General features: G+C 43.7%; 1 protein-coding gene across 1 annotated transcript; it reads right to left on the reverse strand.

Annotated features, from left to right (window-relative positions):
* Nucleotides 1-1,346: 1,346 nt before the first annotated feature.
* Nucleotides 1,347-16,686, reverse strand: LOC119709397 (myosin-1B). Its single transcript, XM_038157112.1, has 38 exons — nucleotides 16,428-16,686; nucleotides 16,197-16,340; nucleotides 15,949-16,105; nucleotides 15,604-15,631; nucleotides 15,391-15,505; nucleotides 15,219-15,311; nucleotides 15,057-15,120; nucleotides 14,866-14,964; nucleotides 14,657-14,760; nucleotides 14,432-14,570; nucleotides 13,161-13,279; nucleotides 12,911-13,060; nucleotides 12,111-12,281; nucleotides 11,559-11,868; nucleotides 10,853-10,929; nucleotides 10,467-10,554; nucleotides 10,263-10,380; nucleotides 9,920-10,043; nucleotides 9,700-9,836; nucleotides 8,684-8,939; nucleotides 7,924-8,166; nucleotides 7,653-7,829; nucleotides 7,424-7,569; nucleotides 7,246-7,336; nucleotides 6,768-7,157; nucleotides 6,272-6,398; nucleotides 5,612-5,730; nucleotides 5,092-5,288; nucleotides 4,518-4,701; nucleotides 4,266-4,431; nucleotides 3,971-4,095; nucleotides 3,500-3,808; nucleotides 3,194-3,397; nucleotides 2,654-2,779; nucleotides 2,388-2,558; nucleotides 2,192-2,296; nucleotides 1,833-1,928; nucleotides 1,347-1,645 (listed from the first exon to the last, which is right to left on the reverse strand). The coding sequence occupies exons 1-38, from the start codon at nucleotides 16,629-16,631 to the stop codon at nucleotides 1,493-1,495; spliced, it is 5,826 nt and encodes a 1,941-aa protein (XP_038013040.1). The 5' UTR covers nucleotides 16,632-16,686; the 3' UTR covers nucleotides 1,347-1,492.
* Nucleotides 16,687-17,194: the final 508 nt, after the last annotated feature.

A 17,194-nucleotide genomic window follows, 5' to 3' on the forward strand; every position in this document is an offset into this window, starting at 1 on the left:
CTGGAGCCCAGAAACCCCCCCTGTGCTGGCTGAGCCCCCAGCATGGGCATCAGGGATGGGAGGGGGATTCTGCTCCTCTGCCCCTGTGCTCAGGTCAGACCCCACCTGCAGAGCTGCACCAGCCCTGGGGCCCGGCCCTGGAAGGACCTGGAGCTGCTGGAGAGAGCCCAGAGGAGGTCATGGAGCTGCCCCTCTGCTCTGGAGCCAGGCTGGGAGAGCTGAAGTGCTCACCTGGAGTAGGGAATGCTCCAGGGAGACCTGAGAGCCCTTTCCAGGGCCTAAAGGGGCTCCTGAAGAGCTGGAGAGGGACTGGGAAAAGGGATGGAGGGACAGGACACAGGGAATGGCTTCCCACTGAAAGAGAGCAGGTTTAGACAGGATATTGGGAAGCACCTGAGAGTGCTGAGGCCCTGGCACAGGCTGCCCAAAGAAGCTGTGGCTGTCCCATCCCTGGAAGTGTTCAAGGCCAGGTTGGATGAGTTTTAGAGCAACCTGGTCTAGTGGAAGGTGTCCCTGATGGTACAACCCATGCCAGGAGATGAGAGTAATCCAGGCTCTTGTTAATAGATCACTTTGGGGTGCATTAGCATGAAACAACATTGAATGATCAACATGGTTTTTAAGAGGTGACCATGGATTTCTCTGATGTTTGCTGATATCCACAAAGGATGAAAACCCACATTTTGAGTGAGGCCACGTTGGGCAAAGTTATCAGGATTACACTGAAGACTTCATAAGAGGTAAGTGTCTGCCTGACCAGTTTAGAAAATTCAGGGTAGTTTTGGAAACAGAATATTGACAATGACCCACTGACTATATGAGGTTGTTGGCTATGCTGCCCTGGGAATGTTGGTTTGCACATCACTTTCATGAAACAAAGTTGAAAGTATATCTCATTTTAGGTTTAAATGTCCTCTAAATTATGTTCCAAAGTGGCTTGAAGGATTGAAGAAATTTAACTTGAAGTAAGATCTTGCAAAGAAGACAGAAGAATTAAAAGAATAATCAAATATTAAGTGGGAGTAGGAAGGAATGTGCACTAAGTTCTTAGTCTTTGGCCAGAATATTTGAGATGTCTATTTTATTCCTAAAGCAACATTTATAAGGGATAAGTACATACTGTTTCATAGAAAAAAATATTTTCTCAGCTATGGAAATATTAGATGAAATTTCCTGGTGAGAACAAAGCAGGATGTCTGATTGGACCACTTTGAAAGTGGCTGAAAAACTTTGAAATACCTGAAGCAATATTTTTAATTGAATAAATAAGTTTAAAATTAGCAAGGAAAAATGTCAACCTTAGAAGAATTCAGGGTAATGATTAAAATGCAACACTCAACTTCTCATTATTTACATCGCATAAGCTCTACAATTTTTATTATGTAGGCATTACTCATCTACAGATTAATGAAAGACAAAGCAGTGACTACAAATAAAAGTGATAGAATGTTACATTTTGTGCAATTCTCTCACTTTACAGCACTGGAGGTTTTCACTCTTCACTTTCTGCCTTCTTGCTGATCTCCCTGCTCTTGGCTCGGAGCTTGTTGACCTGTGACTCTGCAATGTCAGCCCGCTCCTCGGCTTCCTCCAGCTCGTGCTGGATCTTGCGGAACTTGGAGAGGTTGACATTGGACAGCTCCTCCTGGAGACAGGAGGAAGCATAAAACAGGTTTTAAAACAATTCCACTGTAAAACTGCTCGGTGAAAATATGAAATAAAGAAAGTGAAACGAAGCAGAGACCTACTACCACAATGGGTTCAAACAGGGGAAAACATCAACACAGAATCCCCCTTCCACCTGGCTAAAGACTGAACACAGTGATACTCACAGCCTCCTCAGCTTGTCTCTTGTAAGCTTTCACCTTAGTTTGCAGTTTGTCCACCAGATCCTGCAGCCTGAGAACATTTTTCCTGTCTTCCTCTGACTAAAGAGAATGACAAGACAGACAAGCATCTCTTTTACCCTCCACATGAAATAAAGAGTAACATTTGTATTTGACTTTGCTGCCCAGTAGGACAGAATGATAAGCTGTATATCATTAAAATTACTAGAAAGATAGTAATCTTCTGGTGCTTTCATTATTCTCCTTTTTGTATGTGAGATTTGGGACAGAGAGAAATCTCTCAGAGCTATATTTTGGGTTCCAGGAATAAGAGCGTATCAATATGAAGAAGATTCCTGCCTTACCTGGTAGGTGAGTTCCTTCACCCTCCGCTCGTACTTGCGCACACCCTTCACGGCTTCAGCGCTGCGCTTCTGCTCAGCATCAACCTCCCCTTCCAGCTCCCGCACCTGCAAGGACAAGCCCATCCCTGCAGCTTCCCTGGCAATGCCTCTCCAAGGAGGGACATGCTCACTCAGGCACAGCCCCAGCCCCACACACCCTGGCCTCCAGCTTCTGGATCTGCTTCTTCCCTCCCTTCAGTGCCAGCTGCTCAGCCTCATCCAGACGGTGCTGCAGGTCCTTGACCGTCTGGTCCAGGTTCTTCTTCATCCTCTCCAGGTGGGCACTGGTGTCCTGCTCCTTCTTCAGCTCCTCTGCCATCATGGCCGCCTGATCAGAGCAAAATGTCAAAGCCATTTTGGGATTGGAGATATTTGGGGGAGAGTTACATTCACCATCAGCAATGCCAGGAGCACCCAACTCACATCTGTGATGGCCTTCTTGGCCTTCTCCTCAGCATTGCGGGCCTCCTGGATGGTATCCTCCATTTCACCCTGGATCTGGGCAATGTCTGTTTCCAGCTTCTTCTTGGTGTTGATCAAGCTGGTGTTCTGTTGAGCAGCATCAGAGGTTTGTTTTTGTAAGTTCATTATTTGAAATCAAGAACATTACAGGATTTCCAATAATTTAAGACATAATTATGTGGAAAAGCAATACCAGAGATTTTGCTGGTAAAATTTCTTTTCACTGGGGAAAAGACATTTTGGGTTTTTTTCTCTTTTCGGGTTTTATTAATTTGAAAAAGTGCTCAGAAATATAATCTGTGCCACCTCATCCACCAAGGCAGCAACAGGAAAGTAACAAAAACAGAGTAAGGGAAAAGTCACCAGTGCACTCATGTTTTTTCAGCACAGAACTCTTTTAGTAACATGATGAATATTCCAGAAAAGACGACTGTCTTCCTCCAAGCTGAGCATCCAATGGTGACTGGAGTAAAGCATAAAAGTTTTCACAAATGACCTCACCTGGCTGTGGAGGAGCTGCACACGCTCACTGGCATCCATTAATTCCTGCTCAGCCACTTTCCTCGACCGCTCCGTCTGCTCCAGGGCTGCTCGGAGCTCTTCAACTTCAGCCTGCAGCAGGTTTGCTCTGCGCTCCACCATGGCCACCTGCTCCTTCAGGTCCTCCTGTGTCCTGAGAGCATCGTCCAAGTGCAGCTGAGTATCCTGTAGAGCCATTGAAAGAAATGATAAGCAGATTTAGAGCTCTGCATGGAGTAAAAGTTTTAACCAAGATATTTCTCTGTAGGTGATTTCTGTTCAACAGACCTTGAGCACTCCCTGTGTATTTCTCAGGTTCTTCTGTGCCTCTGCAGCCTGGCGGTTGGCATGGCTCAGCTGGATTTCTATTTCATTTAGGTCTCCCTCCATCTTCTTCTTCAGCCTCAGGGCTTCATTCCTGCTCCTGATCTCAGCATCCAGGGTGCTCTGCATGGAGTCCACGACTCGCAGGTGGTTTCTCTTCATTTGTTCGATCTCCTCGTCTTTCTCTGCTATCTTCCTGTCGATCTCAGATTTCACCTGGTTGAGCTCCAGCTGCAGGCGCAGGATCTTCCCCTCCTCATGTTCCAGGGAGGCCTGGATAAGAAAAAATAGGAATACTTTTTCATCTGACAAGTGTTGAACCTGAAGCTTGGAGTAAAAAGAGTGCTATGACCTCTTCTCTGCTTTTGTCTCAGAATGAGATAAGCAAGATAGGGAATGAAGACATGTAAGACAGCAAGAAATAATGCTGTGTACCTCAGCTTCCTCGAGAGCAGCCTGGATTTCAGATTTCTCCTGCTCAATCTGCTTCTTCACTTTCTCCAGCTCATGAACTGCCTTTCCTCCCTCCGCAATCTGCTCCGTGAGGTCGGAAATCTCCTCTGTGGAACAACGATCAATGGCACGGTCAGGCACAGAGCAGAAAGGGAAGGGCCCTGTCCCACCAAGGTGACAGGCAGCTCTGCAGACCTGCAGGCACAGACCCATGAACAATGGTGATATTGGCTGACAGTGAGAAAGGCCAGGGAGGAGCAGAGGGCCAGGGACTTACGCTGCAAGTTCTTGTTCTCCCGCTTCATTGTTTCCAGGTGGTCCAAGGACTCCTCATAGGCATTCTTCATCTTGAACAGCTCCGTGCTGAGAGAGCGCGACTCCTTCTGAGAGGCCTCCAGCTCAGCCTGCGTTTCCTCATACTTCTGCTTCCATTCTGCCAGGATCTGAAGAGAAACGGGCTGTCAGTAGGGCTGTGGCCATGCCGGGGCCCTGCTCTGGCCAGGAGGGCTGGTGCTGGAGGCCAAGAGACCTTGTCAAAGTTCTTCTGCTTCTTATCCAGAGCAGCACAGGCAGCATTGGATCTCTCCACATCAATCATCAGGTCCTCCACTTCATTCTGCAGCCTCTGCTTTGTCTTTTCCAGGGAGGCACATTTGGCATTGACAGCCTCAACATGTTCCTCTGCGTCCTGCAGGCGCTGGGCCAGCTTCTTCCTGGGAGGAGAGAAGCACAGTGTCGTGTTTGAGCTTGGATGGTAATTAGTTCTTTACTGTCATGAGTTTGTCACTTTGGAAGTTTTGATGGAAATGCTTTCCAGAATATTTTTTATTGTCCACGAGTTCATGCAGCCAAAAACATCTACGACTTTTGTGACTTTTCACTTATGGATGATTAGGCTTGTCTTATTCTTTTTAGCCCTAAAGCCCATGCCTTCCTTTCTGATCTCTCTCTGTTTCTCTCCTTCCCTCTCTCCCCTTTTTTTACAAAGACAGTCTATCCTTGCTTCTCTCCTATTCTTATCTTTACCCACTCTTAGAGATTCCAATTTCTATTGACCAGCCTCCATTTTCTCCCATCATTTGCCATCCTGCTTCCCCACGTACTTGGCCTCCTCGAGCTCCTCCGTGCGCTGAATCGCGTCCGTCTCGTATTTGGTTCTCCACTGGGCCACTTCACCGTTGGCCTTGGACAGGGCTCGCTGCAGCTCCCCCTTGGCCTCCTGCTCCTCCTCATATTGTTCCCGGAGCAAGTCACAGTCGTGGCGAGCGGACTGCAGGGCGTGGGCCAGGGCGTTCTTGGCCTTGGTTAAAAAAAAGCAGTGGCAAAATGAATGGAAATAACCTGGGAGATCTCCTGACAGGAGTGCTGATGGGCACTGATTCTGCTGTGAGTAATGGCAAGCTACTGAATGAAACTGGGAGGTCCAGGAATCTGCAAAACAATTAACATATAGACTGCAGGGAAGGATGAACAGAACTAGTATGGCACGGCTTGTACTGTATTACTTAAGTGGTTTTTTTCCTCCCTTTCATCTTGTTGATTTTGCCATTTCATTTGTATCTAAAGCTCCTCCTAGACAGAAGGAGTCCAATGGACAACTCAGAATTTGGAGAGTCTTCTTACCTTTATCTCTTCCTCTAGATGCCTTTTGAGTTCCTCAATCTGTTGGGTGAAAGCCTGTTTTCCTCTTGACAGCTGAGAAATCAGAGCATCTTTCTCATCTACCTGGCGTGAATATTCACCTGGGAGTGTTCAGATGAGTAAAAAAAAACTTGTTATGACTTATGTAAAAGTATTAATTTTGATAATAAATCCCCATACTCAAATATTTTGAGTTAAACAACCTTTTACTTCTTTCCAGGATTCCTAATCACTGATACCCACATCTCTTAGAGGCTAGGAATGACACGTCATGTAAAATCCCACCAACCCTACTCTATGTTTGAATTAAGCTGTGAGTTTAATGAGTACCACAGTGCCATCCAGAGGATTATGGCCCATGGGAATCTCAGGAGGTTTAACAAGGCCAAGCAATCCAGGCAAGGTCTCATCTGAAGAGCAGGGGGAATGATCACTCGCCGCTAACCTGTTGGCAACGCTTCTCCTAATGCAACTCAGGATTCTCTCAGGGTTCTGTTGGCCAGCTTTATCACAAAACACAATTTTAGCTCAGGTTCCACTTAGTTCATGTTCAATCCTCCAAGACTCCAGGTGAGTTTTACTTATTGTTTTTAAAGGACCCAGGTAATATACAGTATTCCCTTAAAAACACAAATGTCTTACCAGATTCTGTTTGTAGCCGAGCCCTTTGAGCACTAATGTCATTAATTATGCGCTGCTGTTCCTCCTCCTTTGTCTTAATCTCACTGAGTTGATCTTCTAGGGAACGACACATCTTCTCCAGATTTGCCTGTTTGCATGAGGAAGGGAAGAAAAGGGATGTTTAATGAGGGATGTTCAATGTTTCAACTCGTAATTTCTGAGCATATATAGTCTTATAAAGGAAGAAAGAATGACTCAGAAGTCAAAATTTCTCAATTAACTGATATATATTTCTATGAAGTTTGTGTCCCCATTTTCAACACCTGTCTATTCCATGCCCATTGTAAGGCAGATGAAATGGTATGATCAAATGATTTAAATAATAGTGAAATGTTTAAACACACATTGAAATTGCAAAGTGCAATAGTTTATTCTAAAACATGACTAACTAAAATTTCTATGTTAAAATATAAATATGTGATTATGTTTGAATTAATGAGAAAAAAAATTTATGTACCTTGGCTTTGGAGACAGACTCCATGTTGCTGGCCAAGTCGTCAATCTCCATCTTCAGCTCACTCTTCTCCTTCTCCAGCTTCTGCTTCACGCGTTGCAGGTTGTCGATCTGCTCGCCCAGCTCAGCTGTGCTGTCCGCGTGCTTCTTGCGCAGCGCGGCAGCCGTGGCTTCATGCTGCAGCGTGGCCTCTTCCAGGTCACGGCGCATCTTCTGGAACTCTGCCTCACGCTTCTTGTTCATCTCCACCTGGGCTGCTGTGGCCCCTCCTGCTTCTTCCAGGCGCTCGCTGATCTCCTCCAGCTCCCTGGACAGGTCAGCGCGATGCTTCTCTGCTTTAGCGCGAGAGGTTCGCTCTGCCTCAATTTCCTCCTCCAGCTCCTCAATGCGGGCCTGCAGAACAGCAGGGAGCCTTCACAGCCATGCCCCCCTCCTGCCTCAGCTGAGCCTGAGCAAGGCAGGGCAAGGAACAGGGACTTGCCTGCAGCTCCTTGATCTTCTTCTGAAGTTGCATGCCCAGGGCCTGTTCATCCTCAGTTTTACTCTGGATCTGGCTGATTTCAAAGTCTTTCCTTTGGGCCAAGAGAACCGTGTTAGAGCTCCAAGAAAAAAGACAGGTGCTGCAGCCCAGCACTCAGGTGCCCCAGCGATACACTTACTTCTTCAGTTTCTCATCCAGCTGCTGCTTATCATTCTCCAAATCCATGATGCTGTCCTGGGCCAGCTTCAGGTCTCCTTCCAGTTTCCTCTTAGCTCTCTCCAGGTCCATGCGCAGTTTCTTCTCTTGCTCCAGGGACCCTTCCAGCTAAACACAACAACACCATCAGGCCTCTGCCAGCCAGCTCAGGCTCCATACCTGTCCTGTTCCTGCTCTGTCTGTGTGCTTACATCATCCACTTGCTGTTCCAGCTTGGTCTTGGCTTTGGTCAGAGTATTGACTTTGTCTTCCTCTGCCTGCAGATCATCCAGGGTCTGCTGATGGGCCTCTTGGAGGGCTTTCTTCTCTTTTGTCAGCTTGGCAATGGTCTCGTCCAAAGCTGCCATCTCCTCAGTCAGGTTTTTCACCTTTGAGAAGAAGGGAGCAAATATAAATCAAGGAAGTCTATATAGATGTCTTGTAATAGCACACAGCCCATTTTCTGGAGTGCAAGTGACATACCTTGTTTTCAGTGGCATGCTTTTCCTTCTCCACCTTGGCCAGTGTGAGCTCAAGGTCATCAATATCTTTCTTCAGCTCTGAACATTCATCCTCCAGCTTCCTCTTCTTGGCTGTCAGCTCAGCATTCATTTCTTCTTCTTCTTCTGCTCTCTCTGTCAGCTCCTTAATTTTGGCTTCCAGTTGGATTTTGGTTTTGATGAGTTGGTCACACCTTTCCTCAGCATCAGCCAAACCATCAGCTTCCTACATGATTCATTTGAATAAAACAGTTTTCAACCTGGGGCTACTGGCTCTGATGTACTTTTAGCCTGTAGACATCTAAATGCCATCAGATTGCCCAAATACTTGCTTGTAAATACAGTTTTAAGGGCATTATTGTTGCTATATTCTTATTTGCAGGGAAGAAGGCAATCAGTGAGCTTTCATCACCCTTTTTCTTGAATAGACATGGACCACATAAATACCTGACACTCTCAGTCCTTCCTACTCCAGCTGAATTTACTTGGGATTCTCCAAACAAAATGTGGTAATTGGACCTCCAGACAACCTTATTTGGTCAGCTCATAACACATCAAAATTGTAATGTACACAAAATTCTATAAAGATTAAGATAGACATTGTATGTGGTTTTTCTTCACATTTTATAAAATATGCTTATGTTTTAAAAATAATTGTTATTTTGGGATAATATGTCTTTATGAGACATTCGGGATGATTTTATATAGGACATCACAAGTCAGAAAAATATTGCAATACTCACTGCCTGCACTTGGAGCTGCAGGTCATTTTTCTCTTGCACCAGGGCCACCATTTTCTCTTCCAGCTCCTTCCGCTTTGCCTCAGACTTTGCAAGCTCTTCCTTGGTTTTCTCAAACTCTTCCTTCATGTTGGCCATCTCCTTCTCAGACTCTGCACTCTTCAGCAAGGGCTTGATCTTGAAGAACAGCTTCATCCATGGCCAGTGTTTGACATTCATGAATGAACGAACGTTGTACTGGATGCAGAAGATGGACTCCCTGAAAGGTAATAACAAAATATATTTTGGTACATATTTTAAAATCTATAAAACATATTTACCAGTATATATTAATATGTATAATTTCCTTTATATAATATATATAGGAAGTTTGACACATAATACTTTTTAGTTTTATATCTATAAATATATATATATATAATCTATGTATAGTATATATGTATCATATATAGTTCTGTATATCTCTATGTGTAAAATATTTATCATGTATTATTAAATATAAATTTCTTAATAATATTTAGATCAAGTTTTATTTATAATATATATATATATATATTTCCATTGAAATCATTCTAGTGTTATGTAGACTACCAACCTGTATAGACAGTTTTGGAGTCCAGGTGTTTGGCTCATTTTTATGGCCAATGAAAAGGAACACTTCCCTAAGTTGACTCAGTCACTTTTATGAAATTTATCAAAGAGAAGAGGATGCTTCTCTTATGATAGAAATATGTGTTTCTCTCATTTTATTTCGCGGTGGCCTAAAATGATTAGCTTAGACTCAATACTGAGTTTCTTGGCATATATATAATATAGCCATTTAAAGACTTCAGCAACAAAGTATTAAAAAAATTGTTTCCCTAAGTTGAGATTTTATACTACTTCATCTGTTTTCAGGATATACTTTCATACTGACAAACTGAATTAATGAGAAATAAATGAGATTTTTTGTGAAGAAGCCTATTTTCAGTTTGTTCATACCATTAGTATCTGATAAGGATTGGCAAGTAAATATCTACCTCCTCTCCATCATTTTCTTGAACTCCACCCTCATCAGGTAACCCCGACACATGGCCTGGGTGCGGGTGATGAGCTGTGCCAGCTTCTCATCCCTCATCTCCTCCAGGAGTCCCAGCAGCCCAGCTTTGAAGAACACCTTGAGAGAGGGAACGTTGCAGCACATCACTGTCAGGCAGAGAGAGCAAAGCCCAGGCAGGCAGTGAATGGGGGGGTTTGTACCTTGGTGTGTCCAAATTTGTACTGGGTGTGGTCCACATCGATTGACCCAAGGAGCTTCTCAGAAGCCTTCTTGCTATCGATGAACTGTCCCTCAGGGATGGCACTGGCATTAAGCACCTTGTATCTGTGGAATTGGAGGAAGATAGGGAATAAAATGAAAAATGAAAATGAAAATGTCTTTTTTTTTTTTTTCTCAATAGCTATAGAAAGAACCTGGAAGACTCACTTGGACAACTGACTTTTGTATACCTAAAGGTAACTTCCACAGTACTTAAAACAATTAGGAAATGCAAATGATTAAGCATTTGTGGATATGGTGGAGGGTGATGAAATATAATCTGACCTCTGTTTGAAGTCAGCATAGAGGATTCTGCTGGGGAACCCTTTCCTGCAGATCCTGATCCCTTCCAGCACGCCGTTACAGCGCAGCTGGTGCAGCACCAGCTCGTGCTCCATGGCACCTAATAAATCACAGAATGAAATTGTATATCACTTTACTGCACAGAGAAGATCAGATACATCACACCTCTGACCTTTAACAACTTACCAGGTGTTTTTGTTTCATTAGGAATAAGGCACCGCACAAAATGGGGAAGTGTGCTTCTCAAATTGCTCATCAGCTTGTTTAAATTTTCCTTAGGAGCAAGAACAAAGGGTCAGGTTTAAAAGTGTCATTTACACAATCTCAATACTGGGTGGACAGAAAAACACCGCAATAAAACCATGATCAATAATTTTTTTTACAGAACTTTTGGGCAGTTCTGAAAGAATACTTCCCAATTTTCAGTAAGAATTCCTCTTTACTAGAAGCAAACGATTTTATCCTTTATCTGAACACAAAGACATAATAGATAAATCTAAGCCATTTCTGAACTGAATTTTCTGTTTTTCTTTTCATAATGTGGTAATTTTAGAATGGTTATTCTACAGTACCCGGAAGAGAGCTGAGACAGTCTGGAAAGAAGAACCCTTCTTCTTGGCACCCTTCTTGCCACCGCCACCACTGCTCTCTAAAAAGCAATAAATTTTTTATAAAGAAGTGAACAACAAAAGCATATAGAATCTGAAAAAACCTTGTATGTTCATCTTAAAAAATACAGCAAAAATAGTGATATTATCAAAATTTGCAAACTCAGACTGTGGGTGAAGTTACAAAAATAGACTTGAATTTTTTAGATGACAGCAGAAGGAAATCTAATGACTTCAAGGTGAAATTTAGAAAATGCAGTCTGGAAACAAAATGTAATATTTTGCACAGAAAATATTTGAGGAACTACACTAATAGCTAGTAAATACACCAAATGAGTGTTTATGTATCCTTACATCTAAGGGTATGCATAAATTTAACAGCATGTTGATACACTTGATTGTACTCACTGAAGTATTTGAGAATGGCCCATATTGCAGAAATCTGGTTTCTCAGCTAGACTGGGTTAATGCTCTAGTACAGCTGTCTCGTTCTAAAACCTACAGCTCTATTAAGGTCTCTAGGGAGTAGTAATATCCTTTATTAGACTGAGATCCAAACAGTAGATGGGATTTTCAATTTTAGAAATGTACATATCATTGCAAAATATAATTACAGCATTTTAATTTTGTTTACTGTAAATTGTAGTAGAACTGATTTCAAAGAAATCACCTGTTTCTGCCCCACCAGCAGATGCAAAGAGCAAGGCCAGGGTCTTCAAGGATGATTTCTGGTACAACCCCACGACAGTTTCATTCAGAGGGTCCTTGTTTTTCTCCAGCCACCCAGTGATGTTGTAGTCCACTGTGCCAGCATAGTGCACCAGGGAGAAGTGGGCCTCAGCCTTGCCCTTGCCAGGCTTGGGCTTCTGGAAGTTGTTGGACTTGCCCAGGTGCTGGTCATAGAGCTTGTTCTTGAAAGAGGTGTCAGTTGCCTTGGGGAACATGCACTCCTCTTCCAGGATGGAGAAAATGCCCATGGGCTGGCAGAAATCACAAGGAAGGACAGGGAACAAGGTAAAAAGGCAGAAAGACTCAGAGATGAAATAACTTCCTGAATGGGACAATATTACTGCTCTCAGGAATTCTTCTGTTTAGCAAATAAAAAAATAATACAAACTGATGTATCTGCAGTATCATATTTAACATTTCAAGCTGCATTTAAAAATATATCTGAAATGAATGCATTTCTGAAATTTCCTCACATTGTGAATTACAGAAATACCTTCTCAATGAGCTCAATGCAGGCAGCCAGGTCCATGCCAAAGTCAATGAACTCCCATTCAATGCCCTCCTTCTTGTACTCCTCCTGCTCCAGCACGAACATGTGGTGGTTGAAGAACTGTTGCAGTTTCTCATTGGTGAAGTTGATGCACAGCTGCTCCAGGCTGTTGAACTGCAGAAGGCAAAGATTTACTTACTTGTGAATTTCAGTTCCAGGAACACCTTCTCTCTTCCAATAGGCTTTATTCTTATCCCACTAAGATCTCCATGACTGGAATCGTTAATTTCTAGTGCTGAAACTGGACAGGTGACTGGTATATTCCATCCTCTAGTATATCTAACCTTTGAGGCCCTGGCACTGTCTTAACATATTTCTGAGCTCTGAATAGATCTGCAGAGCTTAGTCCAAGTCCAGCTTTTCATTTGAATTTGTGTACATTACCTCTCTATTCCCAAGCATTCAGAGGAAATCTGGCCTCAGCATTAACAAAATCTTCCTTTAAAAAGGCATATTTTAACTTCCTCAGAGTCTCTCTCTCTCTGCTATTCTTTTTCAATTGTTCAGTAGTTTTCAATTAAATTTTCATTTCAGCATGCAACAACAAACATCTACAACTAAATACAGCCCTGTGGGATAATACATGCAATGAGAACCAGAAGAGTACTGTTCCTAGAGGAAAAGCAGGATTATCCAACAAACAGAAATAACCCATAACTGAAATAAAGCACACCCCAACCCCCAAATTATTCCAGTTTCCTCATGCCTCTTCCAGGAAACCTTTATGGAGATCCTCCTCTTACATCAAAGATCTCAAAGCCAGCAATGTCCAGGACACCAATGAAGTACTGCCTGGGCTGCTTCGTGTCCAGCTGTTGGTTGATGCGAACAACCATCCACAGGAACATCTTCTCAAACACAGACTTTGCTAGGGCACCCACTGAGTTGTACACCTAAGAAAAGGTTAAAGGAAAGCTACCATCTGCAGCAGAAGAGGAGATCAAAATTTTTAATTCAAGTAATTTTTTATTTCTATTTTCACTTGTCTCTTACCTGCTGCACAGTTTGGCCCTTGGTGACGTATTCATTCCCCACCTTGACTCGGGGGTAGCAGAGGGCCTTGAGCAGGTCTGCTGAGTTCAGCCCCATCAGGTAGGCAGCCTTGTCAGCAACTAAGGAAACCAAGATCAGATATTAGCTCTCCAGTGAAAAAGTCTTACAGTAATTCAGGTTCCTACAGAAGCCTCATATATGTTACCATGTCCTTTAAAATACTGTACTTTTACTTGACTTGCTAATTTTTTCTGATTTAATCTATATGATTAATAAAGGTAAATATTATTCCAATACTTTTACAGTGAACGTGCAAGAGACTAGACAGACAAAAGGACCAAGGGCCATGAAAATGGCAGATCAGTCACAATTTCTGAATAAACAGAATAGGAAAGTGGTTAGTATTCAAGTACATTGCACTGAAAATTGCAGTCAGTGAAACTCTCTGTCATTGGAGAGAGAGAGGTAGATTAGTGAGGTCTAATGTCAAAAGTATGAATAGGATATCCTGTACAAATTTCATAGTCAGACTATATTGTCCCTAAGGATAAGTATCAAACACATTGTCTTTCCCAGCTCTCATTTTATCTGCAGCTAGGTTAACAAATACAAGCACGACAGCACAGCATATAATCTGTCATCACTTTCCAATTTGCTGCCTGTCTTGTCCCACAATGCAGCTGATAACAAACACCAGTACTATTTACAGGGTTCTTCAATGTGAGAAGGCCAAACCTCATTATGTAAGATTTATACACAGATGCTAATTTCGAGCCGCTCTTATGTGTTATTTCCAACAAGACGTTTAAGGCACATTCATAACTAGAAAGATGAAACAAGAAGAAAATTTCAGTTCTGTAGATTTATAGTATGTATATGCACAGTGGTTGTATATAGGCTACTCTGCTATAATTATGTAATTATTCATTAGTACTTGAGAGCTGTTCCTGGTTCTGTGTCAAGTCTGGGAAGCTTCCATTCAAGACAGCAGCAAAGATTGCTACAATTTTGCCTGACTCCTACTCTGACAGAAGACAGAAGCATGCTTTAGGAGTCAAAGGACTAAATTTTTGCTTTGTTCAAAATAATCCACAGGTTACACTGAGTTGTGTTCCTGCAGAGAAGTCCTCTGGCTAGGACCCACTGCTATTCTACAATACTGGCCCTGGGGAAGCGCACAGGCTGAGTCAATCATTCTGACCCTCACATGCTGCCTTCAACTCAGTGAGTGTTCACTATTTGCCGTGCTCTGGGATGGGTTGTGCTGGTACCTTCTGTGCCATCAGGCTCTGCCTGCTCCTCTCGTTGCTTCTGCTTGAACTTCAGGTTCCCATAGTGCATGACAGCCCCTGTCAGCTTGTAGATGGCTGTTTTCTCGTCAGCACTGAAGCCCAGGATGTCAATGGCACTCTGACAAAAGAGTTGATAAGGTGAGTATCCCAGCTGTTAAAGGTCAGAGAAATGAAACTTCCCATGAGAAAACTTCTGCTACTTACATCAGTGGCCATCAGCTCCTCCTGGTCGTTAATGCTGGGAACTGTGATCTCGCCTTGACTCACGTACAGATAGTCATAGGGGTTGGTGGTGATCAGTAACATCTCTGAAAAGAAGGACAAAACAGAGCCAGGTCAAATGCAATCAACATGGAAAGGAATTCAAAGTTGTTCCATGACCTTTGCCTGGAGGACTTAATGATCTTTCCTACCAATCAGCTCTGGCTTCCTGTTGGACATGATCTGATAAAAGATGTGGTAGCTCCTTTCCGCCTTGAGCTGGAAAGTGACTCTGGACTTCTCCAGCAGATCTGGCAAGGAAGGTAGGACACAGTCAGGTCTGAGAAAGAATACGGAGGTGGAAAGGGAGGAAGGAATGGGATCAGGTCTGGAAGTCACTTACAAGTTTCAATGTCAGCAGAAGCCAGTTTGCCTGTGGCACCAAAATGGATTCTGATGAATTTACCCTGAAAGCAGCAGGAAAGTCAATTGAGATTTATTTTACCAATCTGGACAGCAAGAATATTCAAATTCGTGTTGACAGTTGTGATGAGTAACAACTCACAAAGCGTGAGGAGTTGTCGTTCCTCACGGTCTTGGCATTTCCAAAGGCCTCCAGCAATGGGTTGGCACTGATGATTTGATCCTCAAGTGTCCCCTGCAATAGAAGTCTTCTTGTCATGAGCTAGTTCATCAAGAAATGGGATAGTTGCAGGATTCTACCCCTGGGACCTGACCTGCATTTTGCCTGAGGTCTGCTCCTCCTTTTTCTTGTCTCCACTAGCTGCAATTGTTGCAAAGTACTGGATGACACGCTTGGTGTTCACAGTCTTCCCGGCCCCGGATTCTCCGCTGCCAAAGGCAAGAGAGAAGCAGAGGGTGCGTGGTCAGGCAGGAGGTGCCCTGGCACTGGGCAGCCCCGCAGGGACCCGCGCAGGGGGTGTACGTACGTGATCAGGATGGACTGGTTCTCACGATCTGTGAACAAGGTAGAAACACCGTACTTAAAACTCCGTCAACAACAGAGAAAGAATGAAACATAGTCAGGTAAGTTTAATGTTTTGCCTGATGTCAGCTTGACTTAAATAAGCAAACCTTTCCAAAGCACATCACTGAGTACAGAGGTGCCTTTCATTTGAAAGAGTAGAAACAACACTATGAAGATCGTAAACTCCAACAGATGTGTGTGTCAGATCCAAGAAAGCTTTGAAAAATTCTCTTCACTTTGCTGGGACAGGGTATCCCTTCAGGGAATTTATTGGTCCAATGCCCCTGAGGCAGACAGAGCTACTCACCAGTCAGCATGAACTGATAGGCGTTGTCAGAGATGGAGAAGATGTGTGGCGGGGCCTCCTGGCGCTTCTTGCCTCGGTAGGCCAACACCACCTCGGGGTTGTACACCGGCAGCCACTTGTAGGGGTTGACAGTGACGCAGAAGAGACCCGAGTAGGTCTGCAAGGAAGGGACACAGCACGTTGGCTTCCCCTGAGCCTGGCCCAGCAGCTGCTGAGGCTGCCCAGAGGAAGCTGCTGCTGCCACTTACGTAGATCATCCAGGCTGCGTAACGCTCTTTGAGGTTGTACAGCACAGCGGGTTCGTGCAGGTGGGTCATCATGGCCATGTCCTCGATTTTGTCATACTTGGGAGGGTTCATGGAGAAGATTTGATCTTCTTTCACAGTCAGAGTCTGTCAGAGGGAAGGAAGGTACTTGCGTGTCAGCTAAGAGCCAGAGTGGGAATGAAATGCTGTTCATGAATTTTGTATTTGACTCACCTCTCCCCCTTCAGTCTTGACAGTGATTTTTCCTGGTTCCCTGCTCTGGATTGTGCTCTTCACATAGGACTCCTTTGCGTGTACCACAAAGACAGATGACTTGGCATCAAAAGGTTTGTTCTGGGCCTCAATTCTCTCCTTCTCTGATTTTCGGAGGTAAGGAGCAGCCTCCCCAAAGATGGCCATCTCAGCATCCGTGGACATGGCTGCTGCTTACTACACGTAATGCAGCAAGTGCCTGTGAGGACAGAGATTATATTAAAATAGTGAGTGATGGAACAAACACTCCTATAGCACATTTGACTGCTCTTCTTTAGGTATCAACTAAACTGCCTTTTCTTTTTCTGCTAATTCAGAGTTCTCTTCTGCAATTATTTTCTGTTATTTTAATTTTTTTGTATGGTCAGACTGGTATTCCTACAGGACAGTTGCATTTACAGAAGAATGCTTTCTGTGTTTTTGTATTTGGGGCCCCAGCAGAGGAAGGACATGGAGCTGTTGGAGCGAGTCCAGAGGAGGGCATGGAGATGCTCCAAGAGATAAAGGCCCTCTGCTCTGGGATTTTGCTGGGAGACCTGGGTTGGTTCAGTCTGGAGAAATCTCCAGGAGACCTTCCAGAAACATTTCATTACCCAAAGGAGTTCCAAGAGACTTGAAAGGGAACTTTAGACAAGGGCCTGGAGCAACAGAACAAAGGGGAATGGCTCACAACTGAAATAGAAGGAGTTTAGATTAGATATTAGGAAGAATAATCTTTACAACAAAAA

This window comes from Motacilla alba, chromosome 18, assembly GCF_015832195.1.
Source record: "Motacilla alba alba isolate MOTALB_02 chromosome 18, Motacilla_alba_V1.0_pri, whole genome shotgun sequence".
NCBI classification, from domain to species: Eukaryota; Metazoa; Chordata; class Aves; order Passeriformes; family Motacillidae; genus Motacilla; species Motacilla alba.

Excerpts from the sequence above, each read along its gene's own strand:
- LOC119709397 (XM_038157112.1), bottom strand. The coding sequence starts at position 16,631 with ATGTCCACGGATGCTGAGATGGCCATCTTTGGGGAGGCTGCTCCTTAC. Across the intron at positions 15,506-15,603 it reads AACCAGTCCATCCTGATCAC|CGGAGAATCCGGGGCCGGGA; the intron begins GTACGTACACCC and ends TGCCTTTGGCAG. Across the intron at positions 10,044-10,262 it reads TATGCTGACTTCAAACAGAG|ATACAAGGTGCTTAATGCCA; the intron begins GTCAGATTATAT and ends CCAATTCCACAG.